The sequence below is a fragment of the Acartia tonsa genome, chromosome 14 (assembly GCF_053477335.1).
Source record: "Acartia tonsa isolate MP-2025a chromosome 14, ASM5347733v1, whole genome shotgun sequence".
Lineage (NCBI taxonomy): Eukaryota > Metazoa > Arthropoda > Copepoda > Calanoida > Acartiidae > Acartia > Acartia tonsa.
In genome coordinates, this window is record NC_137273.1 from 1,283,221 (window position 1) to 1,306,724 (window position 23,504).

The 23,504-nt window shown below is 32.7% G+C and overlaps 3 protein-coding genes across 3 annotated transcripts in view; 1 reads left to right on the forward strand and 2 right to left on the reverse strand.

Moving 5' to 3' along the window:
- LOC145306693 (SET domain-containing protein SmydA-8-like) overlaps positions 1 to 11,136 on the reverse strand; it is a 26,027-nt gene extending 14,891 nt beyond the window's left edge. The window contains exons 1-5 of the mRNA XM_080148996.1: positions 11,103 to 11,136; positions 9,823 to 9,917; positions 6,012 to 6,133; positions 4,582 to 4,643; positions 1 to 45 (exon numbers count right to left, since the gene is read on the reverse strand). The exon at positions 1 to 45 is cut by the window's left edge and continues 37 nt beyond it. Coding sequence (XP_080005122.1) covers positions 1 to 45; positions 4,582 to 4,643; positions 6,012 to 6,133; positions 9,823 to 9,917; positions 11,103 to 11,132 — 354 coding nt within the window. The 5' untranslated portion in view covers positions 11,133 to 11,136. The remainder of the gene's footprint in view (positions 46 to 4,581; positions 4,644 to 6,011; positions 6,134 to 9,822; positions 9,918 to 11,102) is intronic.
- The window catches only part of LOC145306160 (uncharacterized), a 287,293-nt gene that overhangs the window by 34,742 nt on the left and 229,047 nt on the right, over positions 1 to 23,504 (forward strand). The gene's annotated exons all lie outside the window — the stretch shown is intronic.
- Positions 12,057 to 23,198, reverse strand: LOC145306289 (SET domain-containing protein SmydA-8-like). The gene is made up of 8 exons (XM_080148370.1): positions 23,101 to 23,198; positions 20,537 to 20,654; positions 19,827 to 19,910; positions 17,047 to 17,144; positions 14,806 to 14,854; positions 14,528 to 14,577; positions 13,599 to 13,740; positions 12,057 to 12,152 (listed from the first exon to the last, which is right to left on the reverse strand). The coding sequence occupies exons 1-8, from the start codon at positions 23,187 to 23,189 to the stop codon at positions 12,057 to 12,059; spliced, it is 726 nt and encodes a 241-aa protein (XP_080004496.1). The 5' UTR covers positions 23,190 to 23,198.

Genomic DNA, 23,504 nt, shown 5'->3' on the forward strand with positions numbered 1-23,504 from the left:
TAATTTTTCTTGCTTTTGTTCCACCCATTCAAGCAGTTGGTGCACCTAAAAAAACAATATTCAAAGATTTAAATATATAGCCTAAATCCTGCAAGGGACCAATTCAAAGATTCTACACTGAAAGTGTATTTTTTTTCATTTTTTTTTTTAGAGGTCATTGGGATATTAAGTTTTTTGGGATGTACATCGATTCCATTGTCTTATCCCTTACTACATTAAGCTTTTTAATATTGTTAACTAAAAGTAACAGGATGTTTGCCTGTGTGTGTGTGTCTGCACCCTAAGATCTTGCTAATGGCTGAAGGGTAATTTTGAGTACATTCACAAAAATATAATAGTTATTTCTCGCATCGTAGTATAAACAGATTACCGCGGATATAAATGTACAAAAATATAACATTAAAACCAGTTTTTTGGCCCCTAGATGCCGAAGGCACGGGCTAAATAACTTATTTTAACCTTATGATTGTAATTTTTATATCCGCGGAAAGCTGCTTATAATAAGGTGCTAGACATAGTTTTTACGTATGGATGAGAACTGGTTCTAATCCACCGGGTATTAATCGGTTTCTAATGAGTACGACAAAATGTTTTATAAAATCCAGAAAGATATTTGTATAATATTGACATTATATAAAAATGCAGGGAGGAAGGGGATATTGGACTGTAAATTACACTGGTACCCAAAGTTTTATAACCATGTAATTATATCCGTTAGCTCAAAAACTTGGGGTGCTTTTCTTGAATTGTAATTGATTGGTTCCAAATTAACAGTGTTCAAACGTTTCAACCAATAATTATAATCTACAGAACGGGTAATTCAGTTACTCATCAATGGGGATGTATATTAATTTCTCGTCCTTTGTCTTATCCCTTTAGATCCATGGTAGAATTAGCATTTATGTACTTAAATTGAACTTTAAGTTTTTTTTAAGTTTGTTTTAAACTAGAATAGTTATATTAAGTTGTCGCGAAGCTTGCTAACTGCTGAACAGATATGGTTCTCCTTTACAGGGTAACTCTTCATAGGTCCTAGGAAGGTTTATGGGAAGGGCACCACCACCCTTAGAGGATCAATCGTCTCTAAAAAAAAATTACCCCCCCCCCCACCTAAAAAAATTGAAAATTTGGGGTAGGATCGACCATCCCTCCTGAAAAAAATCAATTTTTTAAAATTATTCTTTTTAAATCTTAAATATCGAATTCAAACTTCCCCACTCCTAAAAGGTGCCCCTAGAGGCATCTATGGTCGTAGCCGCTATTACATACGCCCCTAGAGGCATTTGGGAAGACAATAGGGAAACTCGACCCTTATTACAAAGTATAAAATCATCAGATCTTTGTAGTATTAATATTCAGGGGATAAATCAATGGCCGATAATTTTATGAGCATATCATCCCAAACCATCCAAATTATTGGTTGAAAAGTATACACAATATTAATTTGGAACTTCCATATAAAGTACCCAAAGTTTATATATCAACAATACAAATATTATTGTTATAAAACTTTGGGTACCAGGGTAAACCAGTATTTTAAATATTAGATAGATAAGATAGATATATTCCATAAATCTAAAGAGATAAGTCAATGGCCGATATATTGATGTTTGTCCCCATTGATGATAAACAAAATTACCCCTTTTGTAGATTAAATTAGTGATTGAACACTTGACTTAATAAACTTACCAATCAAATTTCCCCAAAAATGTTAAAAACGAATAAGAGAACGCTATAAAACGTTGAGGGCTAGTGTAATATTCAGTGAACTAAAGGGGATAAGACAATGGCCGATAGTTTGATGAACATATCATCCCAAACGATTAAAACTATTGGTTGAAAAGTATACACAATATTAATTTGGAACTTTCATAAAAAGTACCCAAAGTTTAAATAAAAATATTATTGTTATAAAACTTTGGGTACCAATGTAAAATGGAAAGAACGGACATAATAATCAACGGAGTAGCTCTACTGTATAAATAAGCAGGGAGGGAGGGGACATTGAGCTGTATATTACACTAGTCCCCAAAGTTTTATAACAACGTTTTCTTATTCGTTTGCTTAACAATTTTGATTGGTTGGTTCATCAAGTTGAGTATCCATACGTTTCAACCACTAATTATAATCTACAGACATGACATTTTGTTTATAATCACTGGAAATGTATATTTATCTATAGACCATTGTCTTATCCCTTTATATCCCTGATAAACAAGATAATTAAAGTGGATTCAAATACCGAGGGGAACAAAAACGTTAATTTCAAAACACAATGATTTTTAAAAGCGAAGCTTTTCTATAATTAGGTTCGGTCCTAAGCTTTTTTGCATGTAAAAGGGACAAAATCACCCCAAAAATCAACCATGTGACGTCATAAAAATGAGGGATTATCTATCTCTTTTTTTAGTGGTTTTCTTTCCCACTTCTCCTCTCATCTCCCTCATTTTTATGACGTCACGTGGCTGATTTTTGAGCGACTTTGTCCCCTTACTTCAAGCATTAATAGTGGTTAAGCCCCTAGAGGCCTTTGGATTGGGGGAGGGGGAGTTGATCTCCCACTTTAAAGAAATTTTTGAGGGGGCCATTTTTTTCTTGTAAAATTTTAAGCATCATGATTGGATGCATATTAATTTATCGTCCATTGTCTTATCCCCTAATATCCCTGCAAATACATACGTACAGTATAAAATAATTAATCCCCTAAAAAGAACCAGGGTTAAGGGTACAAACATAATGACCAAAATACTCGTGTCGAGCGGATACGCCCCTAAAGGCCTCGTGGGGGGGGGGGGGGAGGCACTTTAGTTTTTAAAAAAGATCTGGGTCAACAAAACTGGTAATAATATGTATCTTATTATTCGTGGAAAATTGTCCTTTATACGAACCGATACATGGTTTATAAATATGGCTTAGAAGCAGTTCCTATCCAGTGGATTATAATCGGTATCCAATAAGAGATATAAGTTTTCCGGAATTGTAATGTAGGGAGTAGATTTGAAATCTGCATCAAATTTTAAGGTTTTTTTTTATAAAATTAGTTTTTTGTATAATTCTTTATCTAAAAGCGGAAATACAAATTAAGTTAATTAATTTTGGCATCTGTGATTGGTGGATTTAAAAAATCTGCGCTCTGATTGGATGTCGTACATCATTCAACCAATTAGAGCGCAGGTAGTTTAAAATCCACCTATCCTATTGGTCAAAATTAATTAACTTAAAATGTATTTTCGCTTTTAGATAAAGAATTTTACAAAAAACGAATTTTATAAAAAATCCTTAAAATTTGATGCAGATTTCAAATCTACTCCCTACATTAAAATTCCGGAAAACTTATATCTCTTAGTATCCAAGCCGTATAGGAAAAAAATATACATATTATGTTTTGCCTGTTTTTGATAATATGAGAAGTGTAAGCTAATTGACAATCATTTGTGTGAACTTGACAGTAAAACTGTGTTTATGACAGCGGAAAGGTGTAATTTTGACAGTGGATAAAAAAATATTGCCAAAAATACAGCTAAAAACGAAATTGACAAAAACACACCCAATATTTGTCAAAAACACAGTGGCTGTACTTTTGCTAGTGGTAAAAGTGGCAGCACCCCTTTGAGCCATTTAAAATCACGGAATTAGTTTTTTTGTTGTGCTTAAAATGTTGCTAAATTTATACAGTACGAAAATCTTAAAGGTAATGACATTATAAATCAAATTAATACAAAAATACAAGGGAAAAAGTACTTTTTAAAACATTAGCGGCTGTCTCAAATATCAGCCATGTGACGTCATAAAAATGAAGGAGATGAGAGGAGAAGTGGGAAAGGAAATCACTAAAAAAGAGATGGATAATCCCTCATTTTTCTGACGTCACATGGCTAATTTTTTAGAAACTTTGTCCCGCTACCTAGCGGCTGCGTGGATAGCATTTAGGGGCGCTGTAGTTAAATTGGTGGGGGGGGGGGGGGGGGGGGAAGAAAAACAGCCTAAAACCAAACAATGACTTATATTTTAAAATTAAATAGCCTAAAACCATCCTAAGACCTATGTGCAGCTTACCTAAACGGAAGAAAGTGATCAGTTAAATAGCTATTTAAGCAACTGACAAAAAACCTTACTACTTTATATAATAGAATTAACATTAATACAGGGATCTTAAGGGATAAGACAATGGATGATCAACTCCCCTATATGACGATAAACGTAACCCAATATGTAGTTTATTCATTGGTTGAAAAGTTTTAGCACCAATAAAGATTAAATAAATAAAGGTACCTAAAGTTTTTAAGCCATTAAATAAGAGAACGTATTTTGGGTATAGTCCCTTTCGAGGCAACGCCTCTTACGGGGCGTTTCGTCGTATTTTCACAATAGCTTTTCCCCTATTTCTAGCCCCTGCGGTGGGCTCTAACCCTGCAGGGCCAATTGCCTAACCCTGAGAGACATTCACGTAACCTAACATAAAATAATCTATCAAAAGCTCTTGTGAAAATACGACGAAACGCTCCTTAAGAGGCGTTTTCACGAAAAATACTATACCTCGTCTTTTTAAAAACTTTGGGTGACTTTGACTTAAACACCAACCTTATCTTGTGGAATACTCCGGTTACAGTTTGAACAGTCCCAAACTTTGGCTGTTAATTTACCTGAAAACAAGTATGACAACATCCATAAAAGCGAAGCACTGAAACGGTAGGACAAACGGACATTAACACTTGTATAGTGTCGGAACTGAATAATCAGAATATAAATGTATAAGAGTCGAAGCAAAATTATAAGTAAATTAGTTGAAAAGCTGCTAGATACAGGATAATGTTTATGGACATACTTACATTTTTAGGACTTGATTTATATAGAGATGCTTCGCTTATAATATTGAACTTTGTTGTCATAGAAATCAGCATTCAAAAAATCAGATCAATCGGATAATTTTATCACCATGCAAAGTTTGAAATCGAAAAGACAATTCTAACATGCCTAAATTAACGAAAAAAGCTATCCGTTACAGACGTACGAACGTACGGACCGACCCTAATTATAGAAAAGCTTCGCTTTAAAAAAGAAAATTCATAACCAGGATGACAAAACAAACAGTAGAACAAACGAACATTACCACTTTTAGATTGTCAATACTTAATAAGCAGAGGATAAACATTGTTACTTTTTAAGGACTTGATTATAGAGTTGCCTCGCTTATAATACTTTACCTTGTTGTCCTAGGAATCATTATTCCAAAAAACAGATGAATAGGATAATTTTCATACAAAAATTGGTGACAAAAAAGTAAGTATTTTGAATAGACGTATGGTCTTTCTATCAACATTTATAGAGTGGTACGCTTTCTATCTATTTCAAACTTTGCATGATGATTCATATAATACTAGCGGCTACGCCCCTAGAGGCCTCTAGTGGCACTTTAAATGTTTTTGTTTGTTAAAGTTAATTTTTATGACGATACCTCTTTATTTGACGTTGAAGTCTCCCCTAATTTTTTTAAAATTTCGATTTTTTTGTCATTTCTCTTGGGAGGGTGGTGGTACCCTCCCCCAAAATAGTTATAAACCTTCCCGGGACTTATGAGAAGCTACCCTGTTAAGGAGAACCCGATCGGTTCAGCGGTTAGCGAGATCCTTCGGTACACACAGACAGACACACAGACAGACAGACACACAGACATCCTGTTACTTTAGTATAAGGATAACAATTAGGTACGATTTAGGAAACGTGGCAACTCTAAAATCGTTGAATCATTGTTAGAATTTTGAGGGGGGTAAAAAAAATACAGGGAGGTAGGGGACATTAGGCTATTAATTGTAATGGTCTCCAAAGTTTTATAATACAAACTTTAGGGACCAAGGTGGATTGGATTTTGATTGGTTGGATCATTAAATTGAGTGTTAAAACGTTCTAACCACTAATTGTAATCTACCAAAGGGGTAATTTTGTGTATCATCATTAGGGATGTACATCAATTTATCTGCCATTGTCTTATCCCTTAAGTTGCCTGGGATTACCGGTTGTCTGACTGTCGTGAGAGGTGGAATAGACAGGATGGCAGGTTGGATGTTGACAAAACGGACAGATTAACGTATTCCCGTGTAGTCCTAGGTCCGTAGGATCTAGACATCTGGTGCATCTGTAACAAAAAAAAGTTATATATAAAAGTAACAGGATCTGTGTCTGTCTGTCTGATCCGAATGGATCTCTGTAACCACTGAACCGATGTGTACAGTATAGCTTCTCATGGGTCCTTGGAAGGTTCATACCTATTTTGGGGGTTGGGTACTACAACCCTTCCAAGAGAAATCACCAAAAATCATTAATAATTGTATAAAGCGCTGCCTAGCAGATAATTTTAAAAAACAGCTGATCTTAACAAAGATTTAAAATAAAACATTGTACTTGTCCCTAGAGGCCTCTATGTGCGTAGCAGCTAGTCCTATTTGTAAAGTAGTAAGGTTTTTTTTTGTTGAAGCATAAGATTTCATTAACTACTGAACTAATTGAGTTTTTATGTTTTATGCTCTTTACATTTTAGATTCAAGCCATGAGATAGTTTTAGGCTATTTTTCTGCCCTTTTATGGCCCCTTTCTAACACAGATCCCCTAGATGTTAGGGGCGCAGTTGCTATTTTATAAATGAAAGTAACTGGATGGATGTATTTATGTGTGTGTGTGTGTGTGTGTGTGTGTGTGTGTGTGTGTGTAGCGACAAAACCACAAAACCGATAATGTTCTCCTTTACAGTAAAGCTTCTTATAAGTCGAAGGAAGGTTTAAAACTATTGTGTGGGAAAAGATAAAATAAGGATGGCAACATCCATAAGTAGCGAAGCACAAACAAAATCATCGATTGAAATATAAGTAAAGTTATTAAAGGTTGAAAAGTTTGGACACTACTTGTATGATACTTACCAATCAAAATAGAATAAAAGTACCCAAAGTTTTAAGGCAACTAATAAGATAACGTGCATTATACAACTTTGGGTACTTGTGTAATTTACAGTCCAATGTCCCCTCCCTCCCTGAGCACGGAGCCTCGACTCGTATCGATGGAAATTTTATCGAAACGAGTCAAGGCTCAGCTATAATATTATGAAAGACGTTTACATTGATTCTTTAATTAAAATCGAAGCTTTCCTACATTGAGCTTTGTTCTGTACGTTAATCCTTACGAAACGGATATCTCTTATCCTAGCTTAATTTAGGCATGTTGGATTGTTTTGTCAATATCAAACGTGTCATGATGATTCCTTTAACAGTTGGGTATAATTTAAAAGCTTGCTAACTCTACAAGTTAAATCAAATTTGAACATGATGATTTATGATCTTGATTTCTAAGAAAATTAGGTACAATATTATATATCTCTATAAAGGTTGCTTAAAATATTAAAATAATAAACATACTTAAATTTTAGGACTGTATATTAGGAGATACGGAAGTGTCATGTATGACGTCAAATAAATACGTTTTAAAAGGAAAGATGAGAGAAGTGGGAAAGGATTTACCCCTAAAAAAGAGATTCATTTAGACGTATTTCAATGACGTCACACATGACACTTTCCGTATCTCCTATGAAAAAGTCCTAAAATTTAAACATTTAAATTGCATAAAATTTAAGTTCATTTTAAGCAACCTATATTAAAGTATTTTTTGTGATGGATAATAGATTTTAAAAACAAGTTCGTCTGATTGTGGAGTTTTCCCATTATGGAGGAAATTTGATTATCTTAGATGGTATTCAATATACAAATATTCATGCCCGTCTGTCTGTAGTTCATGCTTAAAAAGTCATAAATACTTATTTGATTTTTAAAGGTTTCGTGATTTTCTTATTTTTTTTCATTTTCTCTCTTTCTTTGACAACTGAACAATTGCTTTACAGCTCACTTTGTCTGTGTGTCCATCCATATTTAGCATGCTTCGCTACTTATGGATGTTGTCATCTTTGCTTGAATTAAAGAGTACGTGTTGATTAACTTGCAATATTTGAATAGAACCGAAGCTACTCTATAAGGATCTAAAGGGATATTACAATGGCCTATAAATTGATGTACATCCCCAATGATGATACACAAAATTACACCTTATGTAGAATTTAATTAGTGGTTGAAACATTTGGACACTTAAATTAATGAACCAACCAATCAAAGTTTAATAAAAGTCACCAAAGTTGTTAAGCCAACGAATACGAAAATGTTATTATGTTCATGCAGTCTGTAACACTTTGGGGTAAATGTGATCTTCTCGGCTGCTATATAAGATTGATTGTTGATTTTTTTTGTAAAGATATCCAACACCAAAAAAGCATCCAGTATATGATTTACTTAGTCGGACAAAATTATAGATATATGTGGAAGGTTTTGTGATTTTGGCGTTATCCTCTTAATATTATTTTAATATTCGTGGAAAATTGTCTGTAATACAATGCCATACTTGATTTTTCAGTATGGCTAAGAAATTGGTTCTAATCTAGCAGATATAAATCGGTTTCGAAGCCATACTTGTGTTCGGGTAGAGTGTAATGATATTTTGTGGAAGGTACCTCCATCCTTCTATAATAAATCAACCGCTAGAACTTCCCTATTTCCTAAAAAATGTCTTGCTTTTCCTTTTCAAAACTAAAATCGAAAGCACTCCTCCTATTTCAAGTGCCCCTACAGGTTTTCAGGGTGACATTACACTGGTCCCCAAAAATTTATATCCAAATTACTCAATAGTTAAAGGGACTGTGAACGTAAATTTTTCTCATCTGAATATCAAATCATAACATTATCTCATTCATAATATCTCACAGATAGAGCAAAACGCGCTTTTGTTTGCTTAAAAAACGGCTTTTTCCGACGATTTTTATAAGGTACGGGGAAAGGAAGAAATTTTCCGTATTATATAAAATGTGCATTGAATTGCTTTTTTCTCCCATTATAGCTAAAATTAAACTTTTTCACATAGTTCTAGATTTTTCCTAACAGTTAAGCTGACTTTTAACATAATCCTTGCTTTAATCCAATGTATAGTTACTTAGAAATTGATAAAATAAGCAATATTTTTTTATTGAAAACCAAATACAATAACAAAGCCAGAAACAGGTTTTTTTATTAGTATCCAATTAACTTTAAATGGCCCATCTCTCGCCCACCTTTAATTACAAATTTGTAAATAATAAAGACGCAATATTTCTTTATAAACAGTCTGATGAACGTGTAAACTAATTCTCCAAAGTGGGTTATTTATTGTTCAACACAATAAAAAAGGATATTATTATTTTATATAACCTATGAGATTCAACTCTTTGTAGACAGTGAGGTATTTTTTTGTCAATAATACGAATTTAAAATATGTCTTTATTACCTAATTACTACGTTATAAAAAAACGAATTGGCAATTTTATAGCATAAAATAAATCCTTAACAGTAAGTAAATTGTTTCAACTATATATGACAAGTTAAATATCCCTACATACAAACATTATAAGAAACAAAAACGTTCAGATTTTCCCTGTTTTTTCCTTTTTCCCTCTCAAAATACCATAAAATCAAGGCATTATTTCTGGATATTTTTGTGAATAGGACATTTTTGGTTGATCAGTGTGGTGAAATGTGCTTAGTAAATGTTAAGATTTGATAATCAGATGAGAAATTTTTACGTTCACACTCCCTTTAAGAAATTTTGGGTTCTTTTATTGAAATTTTATTAGTTGGTTCCAAACTCTTAACAAACAAAAGTATTTATCTAATTATGGGGTAATATTGTTTAGCATCCTCGGGGATGTAAAGTACATTAATTTATCGGCCATTGTCTTATCCCTTGAGATCCCCGGTTTACCTGCAGTTCATCAGTTTAGTTTCTTGTAGCAGAGATTGACGGACAAACGTTGGTTGCAGAATGTCTATGTAGGTGTTGAAAATTTCCTCCCCTGCCTTACATTAATAGATTTAGAATATACCTGGATATTATGACAGGAGAAAAATTGTCGTCAAATGAGGTTGCAATATCCTCTTGCTTTTTTTGGTCATTAATCCAGTAGGAGGGGAGGGGATAAGGTTAAGGAGGGGGATGCGGGAGATAGTATTTTTAGCCTGCTACAGAGTTTACTTTATTATAGAACATGAAAATCTGGTGTAAGATCCAAGTAACAATTAATGTATTCTTACAATTTATGTAAAGAATATGGCAGAAGGGGGGTGGATAGTTGTCCAACCCCGCCCCCCCCTAACAAAAAGGAATGGAGGTTGTCAATTTTAAAAAGACACCTTTAATTTTGGTGGAGGGGGAGGGGGTTTTAAAATGTGCTCGCTTCGCGCTTCAGTTTACAAATTAAAGGAAGTTTGTTTCGCTTTTCAGTATGTTAATCATGTATACAATTAAATTAAATTTTAACCCTTTTGTTGTCTTTTTATCCCCCCCCCCCTTTAAATTTAAGCCCCTGGCAATACCCTGTGCACGCAACTTCAGAAAATTGACGATTTTGTCAAAGAAAAATTTGATAATTCTAATTTATATGTTTACTAATTTTCTCATGGGAGGGGCGGAGGTACCCATCCCCCAAAATAGTTATACACCTTCTAGGGATTTTAGAAGAATCACTGTAAAAGAGAACCATATCAGTTCAAAGACAAGCAAGATTCTTCGGTAAAAACACACAGATAGACAATCATCCTGTTACATTATATTTATACTAACGGAAACGACCCTAGAGGCCTCTAGGGGCACTTTAGGAGGGGAGAGTCGAATTTAATAACCAAATTTATTATTTTAGATATTAAAAGAAAAAGTAAAAACTAAAAATTTCGGGGGGGGGGGGATTTTTTTCTAGGGGCGATTTCTGAGCGGGACCTATGTAAATCTACCCTGTTAAGAGAAACCGATCGGTTCAGCGGTTAGCAAGATCCTTCGGTACAAACACACAGACAAACAGACATCCTGTTACATTATATTTATACATATATCTATAATTATAAAAGTATTTCTTTCCTAGTGCCCTATCCAATATATTATAGTATGGCCTCGAAACCGATCAATATCCGCCGGATTAGAACCGGTTCTCGTTTTTATATACGCGGAAAGCTGTCTATAATACGGTGCCATATCCATTATAATCCTGCCTTTATGCTTTTTGATGCTTTGACAATCATTTTAATACCTGTATATTTTTTTTTTAAATAAACATGATTTTGGTCTGTGTATAGTTTTAGGCTATTTTGTGCTCCTTAGCTTCCTTTAAATTCAATAATCCTTATATAAAAGGAACAGGATCTTTGTACCGCAGTATCTCGCTAACTGCTGAACCGATATGGTTCTTCTTTATAGGGTAGCCTCTCATAGGTCCTGGAAAGGTTTAGAACCCTTTTCCCTCACCTTAAGTGCCCCTAGAGTCATATTATAAACTTTGGGTACTGTAATAGTCTAACGTCCAATGTCACCTCCCTCCTTGGAATAAAAAAATCTTACATACATAGTAAATTATTGTGATTTCTTAAACTCCATATATTTGTCTGTCTGTCTGTCTATCTGTCTGCCTGACTGTCTGTCTGTCCGTCTGTCCGTCTGTCCGTTTGTCCTTCCGTCTGTCCGTCTGTCCGTCTGTCTGTCTGTTTGTCTGTTTGTCTGTCTGTCTGTCTGTCTGTCTGTCTGTCTGTCTGTCTGTCCGTACGTCTGTCAGCCAGTAAGAATAAGTAAAGAATAAGCATATGTCTGTCTGTCTGTCTATCTGTCTGTCTGCCTGTCTCTCTGTCTGTCTCTCTGTCCGACCGTCCGTCTGTCTGTCTATCTGTCCTTCCGCCTGTATGTCTGTCTGTCCTTCCGCTTGTCCGTCTGTCTCTCTGTACTTCCGTCTGTCCGTATGTCTGTCTGTCTGTCCGACCGTCCGCCTTTCTGTCTGTCCTTTTGTCTGTCTATCTGTCTGTCTGTCTGTCTGTCTGTCTGTCTGTCTGTCTGTCTGTCTGTCTGTCTGTCTGTCTGTCTGTCTGTCTGTCTGTCTGTCTGTCTGTCTGTCTGTCTGTCTGTCTGTCCGACCGTCCGTCCGTCTGTCCGTCCGTCTGTCAGCCAGTTAAGCATGTTTACTTTCCTTGGTTTGTTTCAATAGTTTGCCTCTGTATGTTAGGGGCGCAGGAATGGTTTAGCAGGGCCGTCAAAGGATACATACATCTTAACTCCTAATAATTAGAAAAATACATATCAATTTCAAAGCAATATAAATCTTTAAAATGTTATATAATGATTTTAAATATAAGGGACTTTGATAAAGTGTTATAAAGAAGGGATCTAAAGGGATATGACAATGGCTGGTTAATTCATTAATTGAACACCCCAATTTAATAAACCTAATTAATCCCCCAACTTTGTTAAAGCCAATAAATAAAAAACATTATTTTAAAACTTTGGGGACTAGTGTAATAAACAGTAAACACCCCTCTCTCTCTGGTTATAAAGACTGCATCTCTCAAGTCACGGATTTATGGATAAGTAAATGAGAAAGAAAAATTTTTTTTGTCCCACTAAACATAGGGAAATTATAGGAAAGATTTTTTTTTCCAGTATTGCTTCGAAATCAATTAATATCCCCTGGATAAGAATCGGTTCCCAGCCATACCTAAAAAAATATGTATGTCATCGTTTCACAGACATTTTTCCACAAGTAAAAAAATAAAAATTAAGATTAATGCTAGTTTTGTTAGAGCAGAAATTTTATAATTTATCATTTTAGCACAAAGTTGACTATAATACTATGCGATAAATAACTATTATTTCTATAATGAATTACTGAACTTTTGAACATTTGATAATAGTCCATACTAAATATCTTATAAATTATTTAAAGGAATAGAAACCTAAACAAAGAAAATTGAAAAGGAGGGGAAAGGGTACAAGAAAAGGTGACAATAAAAGGGGAATAAATAAGGGGAACAGAAATGGAAAGAGCGGAAGAAAATGTAGGAAGAAAAGGGGGTGGTTAAGGGGGAAGATAAAGTGGAGGGAATAAGAAAAGAAAGGGATAGAGGAGATGAGAAAGGAGAAGCAAATTTGGGCATGAATTTAGAGGAGAACAGGAAGGAATAAGGACAGGAGAGGTAGGGAGGCAGAGATAAACTAGGAATACTAACAGGAGGAGAGAAAGACAGACACAATCAGTTATAGAGTAGCTTAGTAAGCAAAACAATTACCAATGGAATTTAAAATCATATCATAATTACATAAAATTTGAACTAAAATTGATAACTTATATCTAAGGGAAACACTAAAAAGGTTTACTATTAACATTAAACAAGCTTACAAATTATCATCTGAAAATTAACCCATATTTCCAAGACACTATCTTGTTTGTTAATGTATCCATTCCACAAAGTAAATTTACCCACAACCATTTACTCATATTACTCATATCATTAACCCATTTAATTTAGGTAAGGGGTGAAGAAAAAATTTATCATGCATCAAATTTCTAGTTAAGATACAGCATTCGGACTTTTCCCCTCGATTTGGTTAAAGTGGGAGTGTCATGTCCAGCTACTATCCTGTAAATTCAAACATTTTGTAGAAATCTCTTGAATCAAAAGTTAAAACCTAAAAAAGGTTCCTAAAAATACTGTAAAAAATACCACCTGGCCACTGTGAGAGTAGCTGTGCGAAAAATCGTTCGTAAAGGCGACAGCAAACACACGCAAGATGTTGTCGTTGCTTAGGGAGATGTCGGCGTTGCTTTTACTTTTACATACAACATGCTTTAAAACTTCTGCTGGTACCCTGTAACATATCAAAGAAATGCTTTGTTATGCGTTTGGTTAGTTTATACTGGGCAAGGAGAGATTTATAGCATGTAAACTATATATCTTCCCCTGTCCCTGTAATTGGTCAGGGATATTGAAATAAGGATAAAGAAAGAATATTTCATGCATAAGAAGAGAACTAAAAAAACATGCTTTGTTTCAGCATTCAAATATAAGTTCAACTTTTTTACTTATCTCACTTTCCCTGATTTGGTTAGTTTTAAAATGGACACTCTTGCAATTTAATTTTTTTCATATTTATTTATGAAAGATGAAAAAAATCATGAAAGATAACCTTTGTTAATTTGAATTATTTATTTTACTATTATAATTTTCTAATATTGGTTGGATTTTTTTAATGATTAAAATTAACATGAATTTTGAAAAAAATATCCCTAAAAATTCACCAAAACGTCAACCTATCATGCATTAACTTACAGACGTTATAGTTATCAGTTATCAAATTAAATTGAAGAGTGTCATCTTTATAATATTCTAAAATCTAATTAACTAAAAAATGGGCGCATAGATTTTTAACTAACTTCTACATAGCATTAATTTCTATTAATAAGCATGATAAAAATTTTCATTATTTTTAAAATGAACTAAAAAACTTTGTTTTTGATTCATAACAACTAAATAATTAGGTTAGTTAAATCAAAAGACATAATTTTGATGATAATAAATTCCAAAAAGTTTTTTTTGATACATGTCGTTTAATTTATAAAATTTTGATTATTAAAAGTAGACCTGTAAAACTTTACCTGAATTTTTCAATAAAATCATCATTTTGTTTCCATTCATGCAGACTATCCTGTTGATTATTATCAAATGATTCAATGATTTTTTTTAGAAATATCAAACAAGACCAGAAAATGAAATGATTTGATGATCAAAGATGGAAGGTGCATTGGATTGTATATGGTTTTACTAACTTGTTATCTTATGAATTAGCTTGAAAACTTTTAAAATTTACAGATGGGGTAATTTGTATATCATCCTTTGTTTTTTATTAAAAATTTAAATCCATTGAATTTGATGCCTGCATTAGATCATAAATCTTTTTCTTATCACCGCTTAAACTCAATGTTCTGAAAAAAAAAAATTTTTAGATATTATAATCACTATTTTTAATTGTTTCTATGTTATAAAAGTCTGTTTAAAAAAGAATCAGACAATAATATTGAAATTGTATATGCTTTTTTATGAAAATAAAAGTTTTTTGGTACATATAAAGAAAATATAGACTTTTTTAGTGTGGCTTAAAATCAATTTGTTTCATTCAATAAAAACTGGTTATGAGCTATACTGGATAAGAGCTAGTAACTTATCAAATAATCACACCACATTATAAACAACTTTCCACAGATATTAGAATGAAGAGCTATAAGAATAAATAAAACCAGGTTTGTTGGCCTTAGGAGCTAAAGACCTAGGCTAACAAAACTGGTATCAAATTTATGATTTTAAGCTTAATATTTGTAGAAAATTTTCTGTAATACACTGCTATACATGATTTTCAGTATCGTTGAGAACAGGTTATAATCCAGCGGATAATAATTGGTTTCCAAATTATGATAAAACTATATTTTCTTCAATAAATGAAAGCCGAAGTTCTAAAAACAGTTTCTTTTGTTATTTATTATTCACATTTTTGACATATTCAAAAAAGCTTTTGTAAACAGTAAAACTAAATGGAGGAGTGTCCTATAGGCCAAACACATTAAAAATTCATTTATCCTTTTTAAAAATGGGTTATATTAATTAATATATATTTTTATCTGAAAAGGCTTTTATTTATTTAATGACTTTTCAGAATCGAAACTCTAATCGTCCGTCCGTCTGTAACGAAATTGAGAAATTCAATCTTCAATAGAGAAGCTAACACTAAATCACTGTGTCTGTCCGTCCGTCAGTCCGCCAGTCCATAACACTATAAAATGTGATGTTCTCGACAGCTTTTCAAGATTCATAGATATTTTTTTGTCATGTCATGCTACAGAGAATAAATATTAAAAAATAGAAAAATATGTGTGAAAGGTTTCGTGATCCCCTAGATCCCACAAAAATCTACTCCTGAAATAAATTTATTAGTCCATCCATGATTGTTTGCGCTTCGCTGCTTATGAATGTTGTCATCCTTGTTTGTTATGTAAATTTAATCATTAAATGTAAATCAACTCATAATAGTTTTACATAAATAGAACAGTTTATATAAGGGTATACTGAGCAGTTTTACAATTATAGCACCATAAAAGTTGAACGTTATAAAATGTCAAAGATTTTTGGAGAGAAAAAAATTGATGATTGTAGAGATTTTGTTTTTTATTATAGGGAGGGAGAGGACATTGGAATGTAAATTATGCTGGTATCCAAAGTTTTATTGCTTGTGATTGGTTGTTTCACATAATTTTATTTAGTGTCCAAACACTAGGGGAGATAAGGCAATGGAAAATAAATTGATTCACGAAACTAATGATAATAAACAAAATAACCTCATCTGCAGATTAAAATCATTGGTTGAAAAGTCTGTACACTATTAGTTTTATACCTAGCAATCAATCAAGCTTCAGAGTAAAGTACATAAATAATTTGAGCCAACAAATAAGAAACTTTGATTATTAGTATAATTTACAGTCCAATGTTCCCTCCACCCCTAAATAATATAATTTAAAATATAATTAATTAAATTAATTAATTAATTAAATATAATTAAATTTAATATAAAAGGTTGGGGGGAGAGCGGTGTTACATTTAATCCTCACCCCAAACCCAAAGATATAATTTACCATAATAGGAAAGAAAAAAAAAGATATGTAAAAAATATAAAAGTAGCCAAAACCTGCCTTAAAGATCAGTCCGGCCCTTTTTGGATGTTGTTTACCTAATTATGCTCCATATTGATAACAGGAAGTTTGTCTTAGGCGGATAGACGGACGGATGAACGTTTCGAATAATAGAGTAGCTTCGCTACTAATAATTTTGGTTGGGGGGGGGGGGCGGGGGTATTGAACCTTACCCCAGCCCAAAATATGTTTTTACCGAGAGAGAGGGGACAATGGGCAGTTTATTACAATAATCCTCAAAGTTTTATAATAAAGTTTTCTTATTGGTTGGCTTAACAACTTTGGGGAATTTAGTGAATTTAAGTGGTTGGATCATCAAGTTGAATGTTTAACTTTTTTAACCACTAATTATAATCTAATGAAGGGGTAATTTTGTGTTTCATCATTGGGGATACACATCAATTTATCGGCCATTGTCTTATCCCTGAATATTTTACCTTAATACTGATAAAGGACTGTAGTTGTAAGTATTATCATCCTCTACAAGACTGTCCATACACATTTTTATCTTCTGTTCTGACAACAACTTACACTCCTATACAGAAAAGTGGTTGAAATGTTTGGACACTCCTACAAAAATCAGGGATAAGACACTGGCCGATAAATTCATATGCACACCCAAAGATGATACACAAATTTACCCCTTCTGTAGATTACAATTAGTGGTATAAATTATTGGACACTCAACTTAATAAGCCGGCCAATTAATATTCAGTAAAAGTACCCAAAATTTGTTCAGCCAACGAATAAGAAAACGTTAATATAAAACTTTGGGTACTAGTGTAATAAGCCAAATGTCCTACAAAAAATACTTCAGAAACGCCAACTTATGAAAGATTGTGTTTATTAAATTTTGGGTACCAGTATTATTGACTATAATAATAGTTTGGGTACCAGTATAATTAACTATAATAATAGTTTGGGTACCAGTTACCAGTATATTTAACTATAATAATAGTTTGGGTACCAGTATAATTATCTATAATAATAGTTTGGGTACCAGTATAATTAACTATAATAATAGTTTGAGTACCAGTTACCAGTATATTTAACTATAATAATAGTTTGGGTACCAGTATAATAAGCTATAATAATAGTTTGGGTACCAGTATAATTATCTATAATAATAGTTTGGGTACCAGTATATTTAACTATAATAATAGTTTGGGTACCAGTATAATTATCTATAATAATAGTTTGGGTACCAGTATAATTAACTATGATAATAGTTTGGGTACCAGTATAATAAGCTATAATAATAGTTTGGGTACCAGTATAATTAACTATAATAATAGTTTGGGTACCAGTATAATTAGCTATAATAATATTTTGTGTACCAGTATAATTAACTATAATAATAGTTTGGGTACCAGTATAATTAACTATAATAATAGTTTGGGTACCAGTATAATTAACTATAATAATAGTTTGGGTACCAGTATAATTAGCTATAATAATATTTTGTGTACCAGTATTATTAACTATAATAATAGTTTGGGTACCATTATATCTAACTATAATAATAGTTTGGGTACCAGTATATTTAACTATAATAATAGTTTGGGTACCAGTATAATTAACTATAATAGTTTGGGTACCAGTGTAATTAGCTTTAATAATAGTTTGGGTACCAGTATAATTAACTATAATAATAGTTTGGGTACCAGTATAATTAACTATAATAATAGTTTGGGTACCAGTATAATTAACTATAATACTAGTTTGGGTACCATTATAATTAACAATAATAATAGCTTGGGTACCAGTATAATTAACTATGATAATAGTTTGGGTACCATTATAATTAACAATAATAATATTTTGGGTACCAGTATAATTAACTATAATAATAGTTTGGGTACCAGTATAATTAACTATAATAATAGTTTGGGTACCAGTATAATTAACTATAATAATAGTTTGGGTACCAGTATAATTAACTATGATAAAAGTTTGGGTACCAGTATAGTTAACTATAATAATAGTTTGGGTACCATTATAATTAACTATAATAATAGTTTGGGTACCAGTATAATTAACTATGATAAAAGTTTGGGTACCAGTATAATCAACTATTATAATAGTTTGGGTACCAGTATAATTAACTATGATAAAAGTTTGGGTACCAGTATAATCAACTATTATAATAGTTTGGGTACCAGTATAATTAACTATAATAATAGTTTGGGTACCAGTATAATTAACTATAATAGTTTGGGTACCAGTATAATTAACTATAATAATAGTTTGGGTACCAGTATAATTAACTATAATAGTTTGGGTACCAGTATAATTAACTATAATAGTTTGGGTACCAGTGTAATTAGCTTTAATAATAGTTTGGGTACCAGTATAATTAACTATAATAATAGTTTGGGTACCATTATAATTAACAATAATAATAGCTTGGGTACCAGTATAATTAACTATGATAATAGTTTGGGTACCATTATAATTAACAATAATAATATTTTGGGTACCAGTATAATTAACTATAATAATAGTTTGGGTACCAGTATAATTAACTATAATAGTTTGGGTACCAGTGTAATTAGCTTTAATAATAGTTTGGGTACCAGTATAATTAACTATAATAATAGTTTGGGTACCATTATAATTAACAATAATAATAGCTTGGGTACCATTATAATTAACAATAATAATAGCTTGGGTACCAGTATAATTAACTATGATAATAGTTTGGGTACCATTATAATTAACAATAATAATATTTTGGGTACCAGTATAATTAACTATAATAATAGTTTGGGTACCAGTATAATTAACTATAATAGTTTGGGTACCAGTGTAATTAGCTTTAATAATAGTTTGGGTACCAGTATAATTAACTATAATAATATTTTGGGTACCAGTATAATTAACTATAATAATAGTTTGGGTACCAGTATAATTAGCTATAATAATAGTTTGGGTACCAGTATAATTAGCTATAATAATAGTTTGGGTACCAGTATAATTAACTATAATAATAGTTTGGGTACCATTATAATTAACTATAATAATAGTTTGGGTACCAGTATAATTAACTATAATAATAGTTTGGGTACCAGTATAATTAACTATAATACTAGTTTGGGTACCAGTATAATTAACTATAATAATAGTTTGGGTACCAGTATAATTAACTATAATAATAGTTTGGGTACCAGTATATTTAACTATTATAATAGTTTGGGTACCAGTATAGTTTGGGTACCTGTTTGGCATGTATACTATTTTGGGCACACGGTTCGCTACAGATTGACCAACCACAGGCAGTGCAAACACTATCAGCCTCCACCTAGAAACAATTCCAGGGATCACAAGGGATAAGACAATGATTGGACTAAACCAATCACTAGTTAATAATAAAGTATCCAAAGTTTTTAGCCAACGAATGAATGAAATTTTTGGGTACCAGTGTAATTAACAGTCTAAAGTCCTCTTCATCATCCCCGATTGTAATAAACAACATTACCCTTCCTGTAGATCAATATTAACGGTTGAAAAGTTTGAACATAATTAGTCTGGAACAGACCAATCATAATTCAATCAAAGCACCCAAAGTAAATAAGATAACGTACATAGGTATATAACTTTGGTTACCAGTATAGATTTTTAGTCTAATGTCCCCTCCCTCCCTCCTAGGTGTCAATCTTATCCTTAAGTGCAAGGGATCTAAAGAGATAAGACAATGGCCGATATATTGATGTAAATCCCCACAATGATACACAAAATAACCTCTTCTGCAGATTACAATTAGTGGTTGAAACGTTTAAACGCTCAACATGAACCAACCAAAATCAAAATTCAATAACAGTCCCCAAGATTGTTAAGCCAACGAATAACAAAACTATATCAAAAATCTTTGGGTACTAGTGTAATAAACTGCCCAATGTCCACTCCCTTCCTGGCGCAAAAACCTACCTTTTTCGTGCAAGTAACACAGATGGGATGATTTGTACTGAAGCTGGGTGCGAAGCTCATCGCAAATTCGCTAAATATTTCTTCCCCTGCACTTAGATCCTTGGTTGCTACTAAATACCTAAATAATATATATTAAATTATCCCGCACTGGAAAAGTGTGGTTGATTTATGCAAAGATTGCGAAACACACAAGCACTGCAAAGTTTTTTAAAATCTGCAAAAAGACCTGAATTTAAATGAGACATAGACCAAATTGTGTTAAAATTGTCTCAAAAATGATCCATATGACGTAATAAAATGAGAGAGATGAGAGAAGAAGTGGGAAAGAAAACCCCTAAAATAGAGATGGATAATCCCTCATTTTTATTACGTCACACGGATCATTTTTGACATAATTTTAATACAATTTGGGCTTTGCCATTTATTGAATCAGAACTATGGCTTCATGACCCTCCCTGGTAAAACGCCTTGAGGAGCAGAATCAGGAACATTTGTCCGTTTCAAAATTTCTCGTTCCTAGCCTGAGAAAATCTCGAAAAACCTGAAGAAATTGGACAATTCTCAATAAACCCTTAAAAATGGTGGTTTTTTAGTCATTTCTAAGGCTAGGAACGAGATATTTTGAAACTGACAAAAGTTCCTGATTGTCGTTTTCAAGACAGACGACTGGTATTTTCAGTGATCAAATAAATTCACATTCTTCACATTTTCACTATGTTTCAAAAGATTATTACACATTTTTAAAAGGTTTTGTGATTTATTTTATTTAAGTTTTTTATGACATACTCTATAGATCATTTTTTTTTTCGTTTCTTTGGTTATTACTTTAGGGTCTTGTTAGGTTAGGTAGTTTTAGGTACTTAGAGCCCCCGCAATAACTATCTTTCTTTTTTATGCTTGGGATGGGATTTTTAGTGCTCTACAGGCAATATTAGTAAAGCACCTGATCAAACCAATAATATTTTAATCTCTTAATTCTTGGGATAATTTCAGGCTATTTACAGTGTAGTTTCTCAATGGTCTTCGATTGGTTTATAACTATATTGGGGACAGATAACGCTTGCCCCTAGAAAAATCAACTTCAAACACCTCCCCCCCCCCCCCCACACACACACTAAAGGTCTCTAGGAACGTATCATAGGTCAGAAAAATATCCTAAAACCAAACAAAGACTTAAATTTTAAAATTAAATAGCCTAAAATCATCCTAAGACCTATGTGCATCTTACCTAAACGGAAGAAAGTGATCAGTTAAATAGCTATTGGAATTTTGAGCTACTGAGCAAAAACCTTACTACTTTATATAATAGAATATTATAGAATTTGAGTGTCCGATTGTGTACATAGTTTCCTCATCCTATCTCAATATTTAATACTAGTTAAAAAGCGTCAAACTTCCCCAAAAAAAAATCTAAATCTGAAAAATTTAAATAATGTTATAAATTGTTTATACATTTAAATTTTGATTTTGTCATCCCTTGCCAATGTCTACTAATGTGAAATTCCAAAATCGACCCACCCTATTGTTTATATCTATGATTTAGATGAGCTGAATTTGAGTTGCCGAATGTGTACACAGTTTCCTCATCCTATCTCAATATTTACTACTAGCTAAAAAGACTTCAAACTTTATACATTCAAATAATGAGTTTTCTTTGGAATTTTGATTTTTTTTAGCTAGTAGTAAATATTGAGATAGGATGAGGAAACTGTGTACACATTCGGCAACTCAAATTCAGCTCATCTAAATCATAGATATAAACAATAGGGTGGGTCGATTTTGGAATTTCACATTAGTAGACATTGGCAAGGGTTACTGGGCCAGTATAAAAACCTGTGAAACTTGAAAGACGTTTTTTAATCCAAAAACAACGGGCGCGCGGGGGGTATAAAATGTGCCCCCTCCCCCTATAAAACCAAAAATTAAAATTCCTTCAAACACAGGCATGTTGCATATCAAAATGACCGCATTGAAATGCTGATTACAGATCTGAAAATCGTTTTGAAAAATATTGATTCAGTCAGAAATGATTATCAAATAACTTACCAAAATGAACAATTTTGACCAAATCAGCTGTTTTTAGGTACTTAATGAGATCTTATTCGAACTAGGAGCAATATTTTTCAAAATGGTTTTCAGATTCGTAATCAGCATTTCAATGCGGTCATTTTGATATGCAACATGCCTGTATTTGAAGGAATTTAAATTTTTGGTTTTATAAGGGGGTGGGCACTTTTTATACCCCCCGCGCGCCGGCAGCCATTAGAGCAAAGTAACTTTTGAAACTTGAATGGGGCTTATCATACATATATATGACTTCCACAACTTATGATAACAGTAAAATCTAAAAAAAGGGTGAAATGGGCTCACCCTAATAAACAAGGATGACAACATCCATAAAATTCTTGGGATGGTTTCAGGCTATTTACAGTGCAGTGTAGTTTTTCAATGGTCTTCGATTGGTTTATAACGGACTATATTGGGGGAGTTTATTGCTTCTAGAAAAATTTACTGCAAACGCCCCCCCATTTAAAGGCCTCTAGGGGCGTATACACTATACATACCTTCCTTGATCAAGACTTTTCCTAATTTCAAACTTATTTCCATTTGAAATGTCCAAACTTTTAAACAATTTAATTTCTTCATTGTCCATTTTTGTGCGTTTTCTGAAAATAAAAGCGAAGCTTTTCCGACACACAGAAAACTGTCCCGAATTTGTATTAATTTCGAGGAACAAGACTCCAGTTACGTCATATTTTTTCTTTCCCGAAAAAGGGAAGGGGGAAAGAAAAAAAGGGAAGGGGGGAAGAAAAAAGAGATGGGAGAAAAGGGGGTTTTCCCCATCTCTTTTGAAGAGATTTTCTTCCCCCCTTCCCTTTTTCGGGAAAGAAAAATATGACGTCACTGGAGTCTTGTTCCTCAAAATTAATACAAATTCGGGACAGTTTTCTGTGGGTCAGCTTTTCCA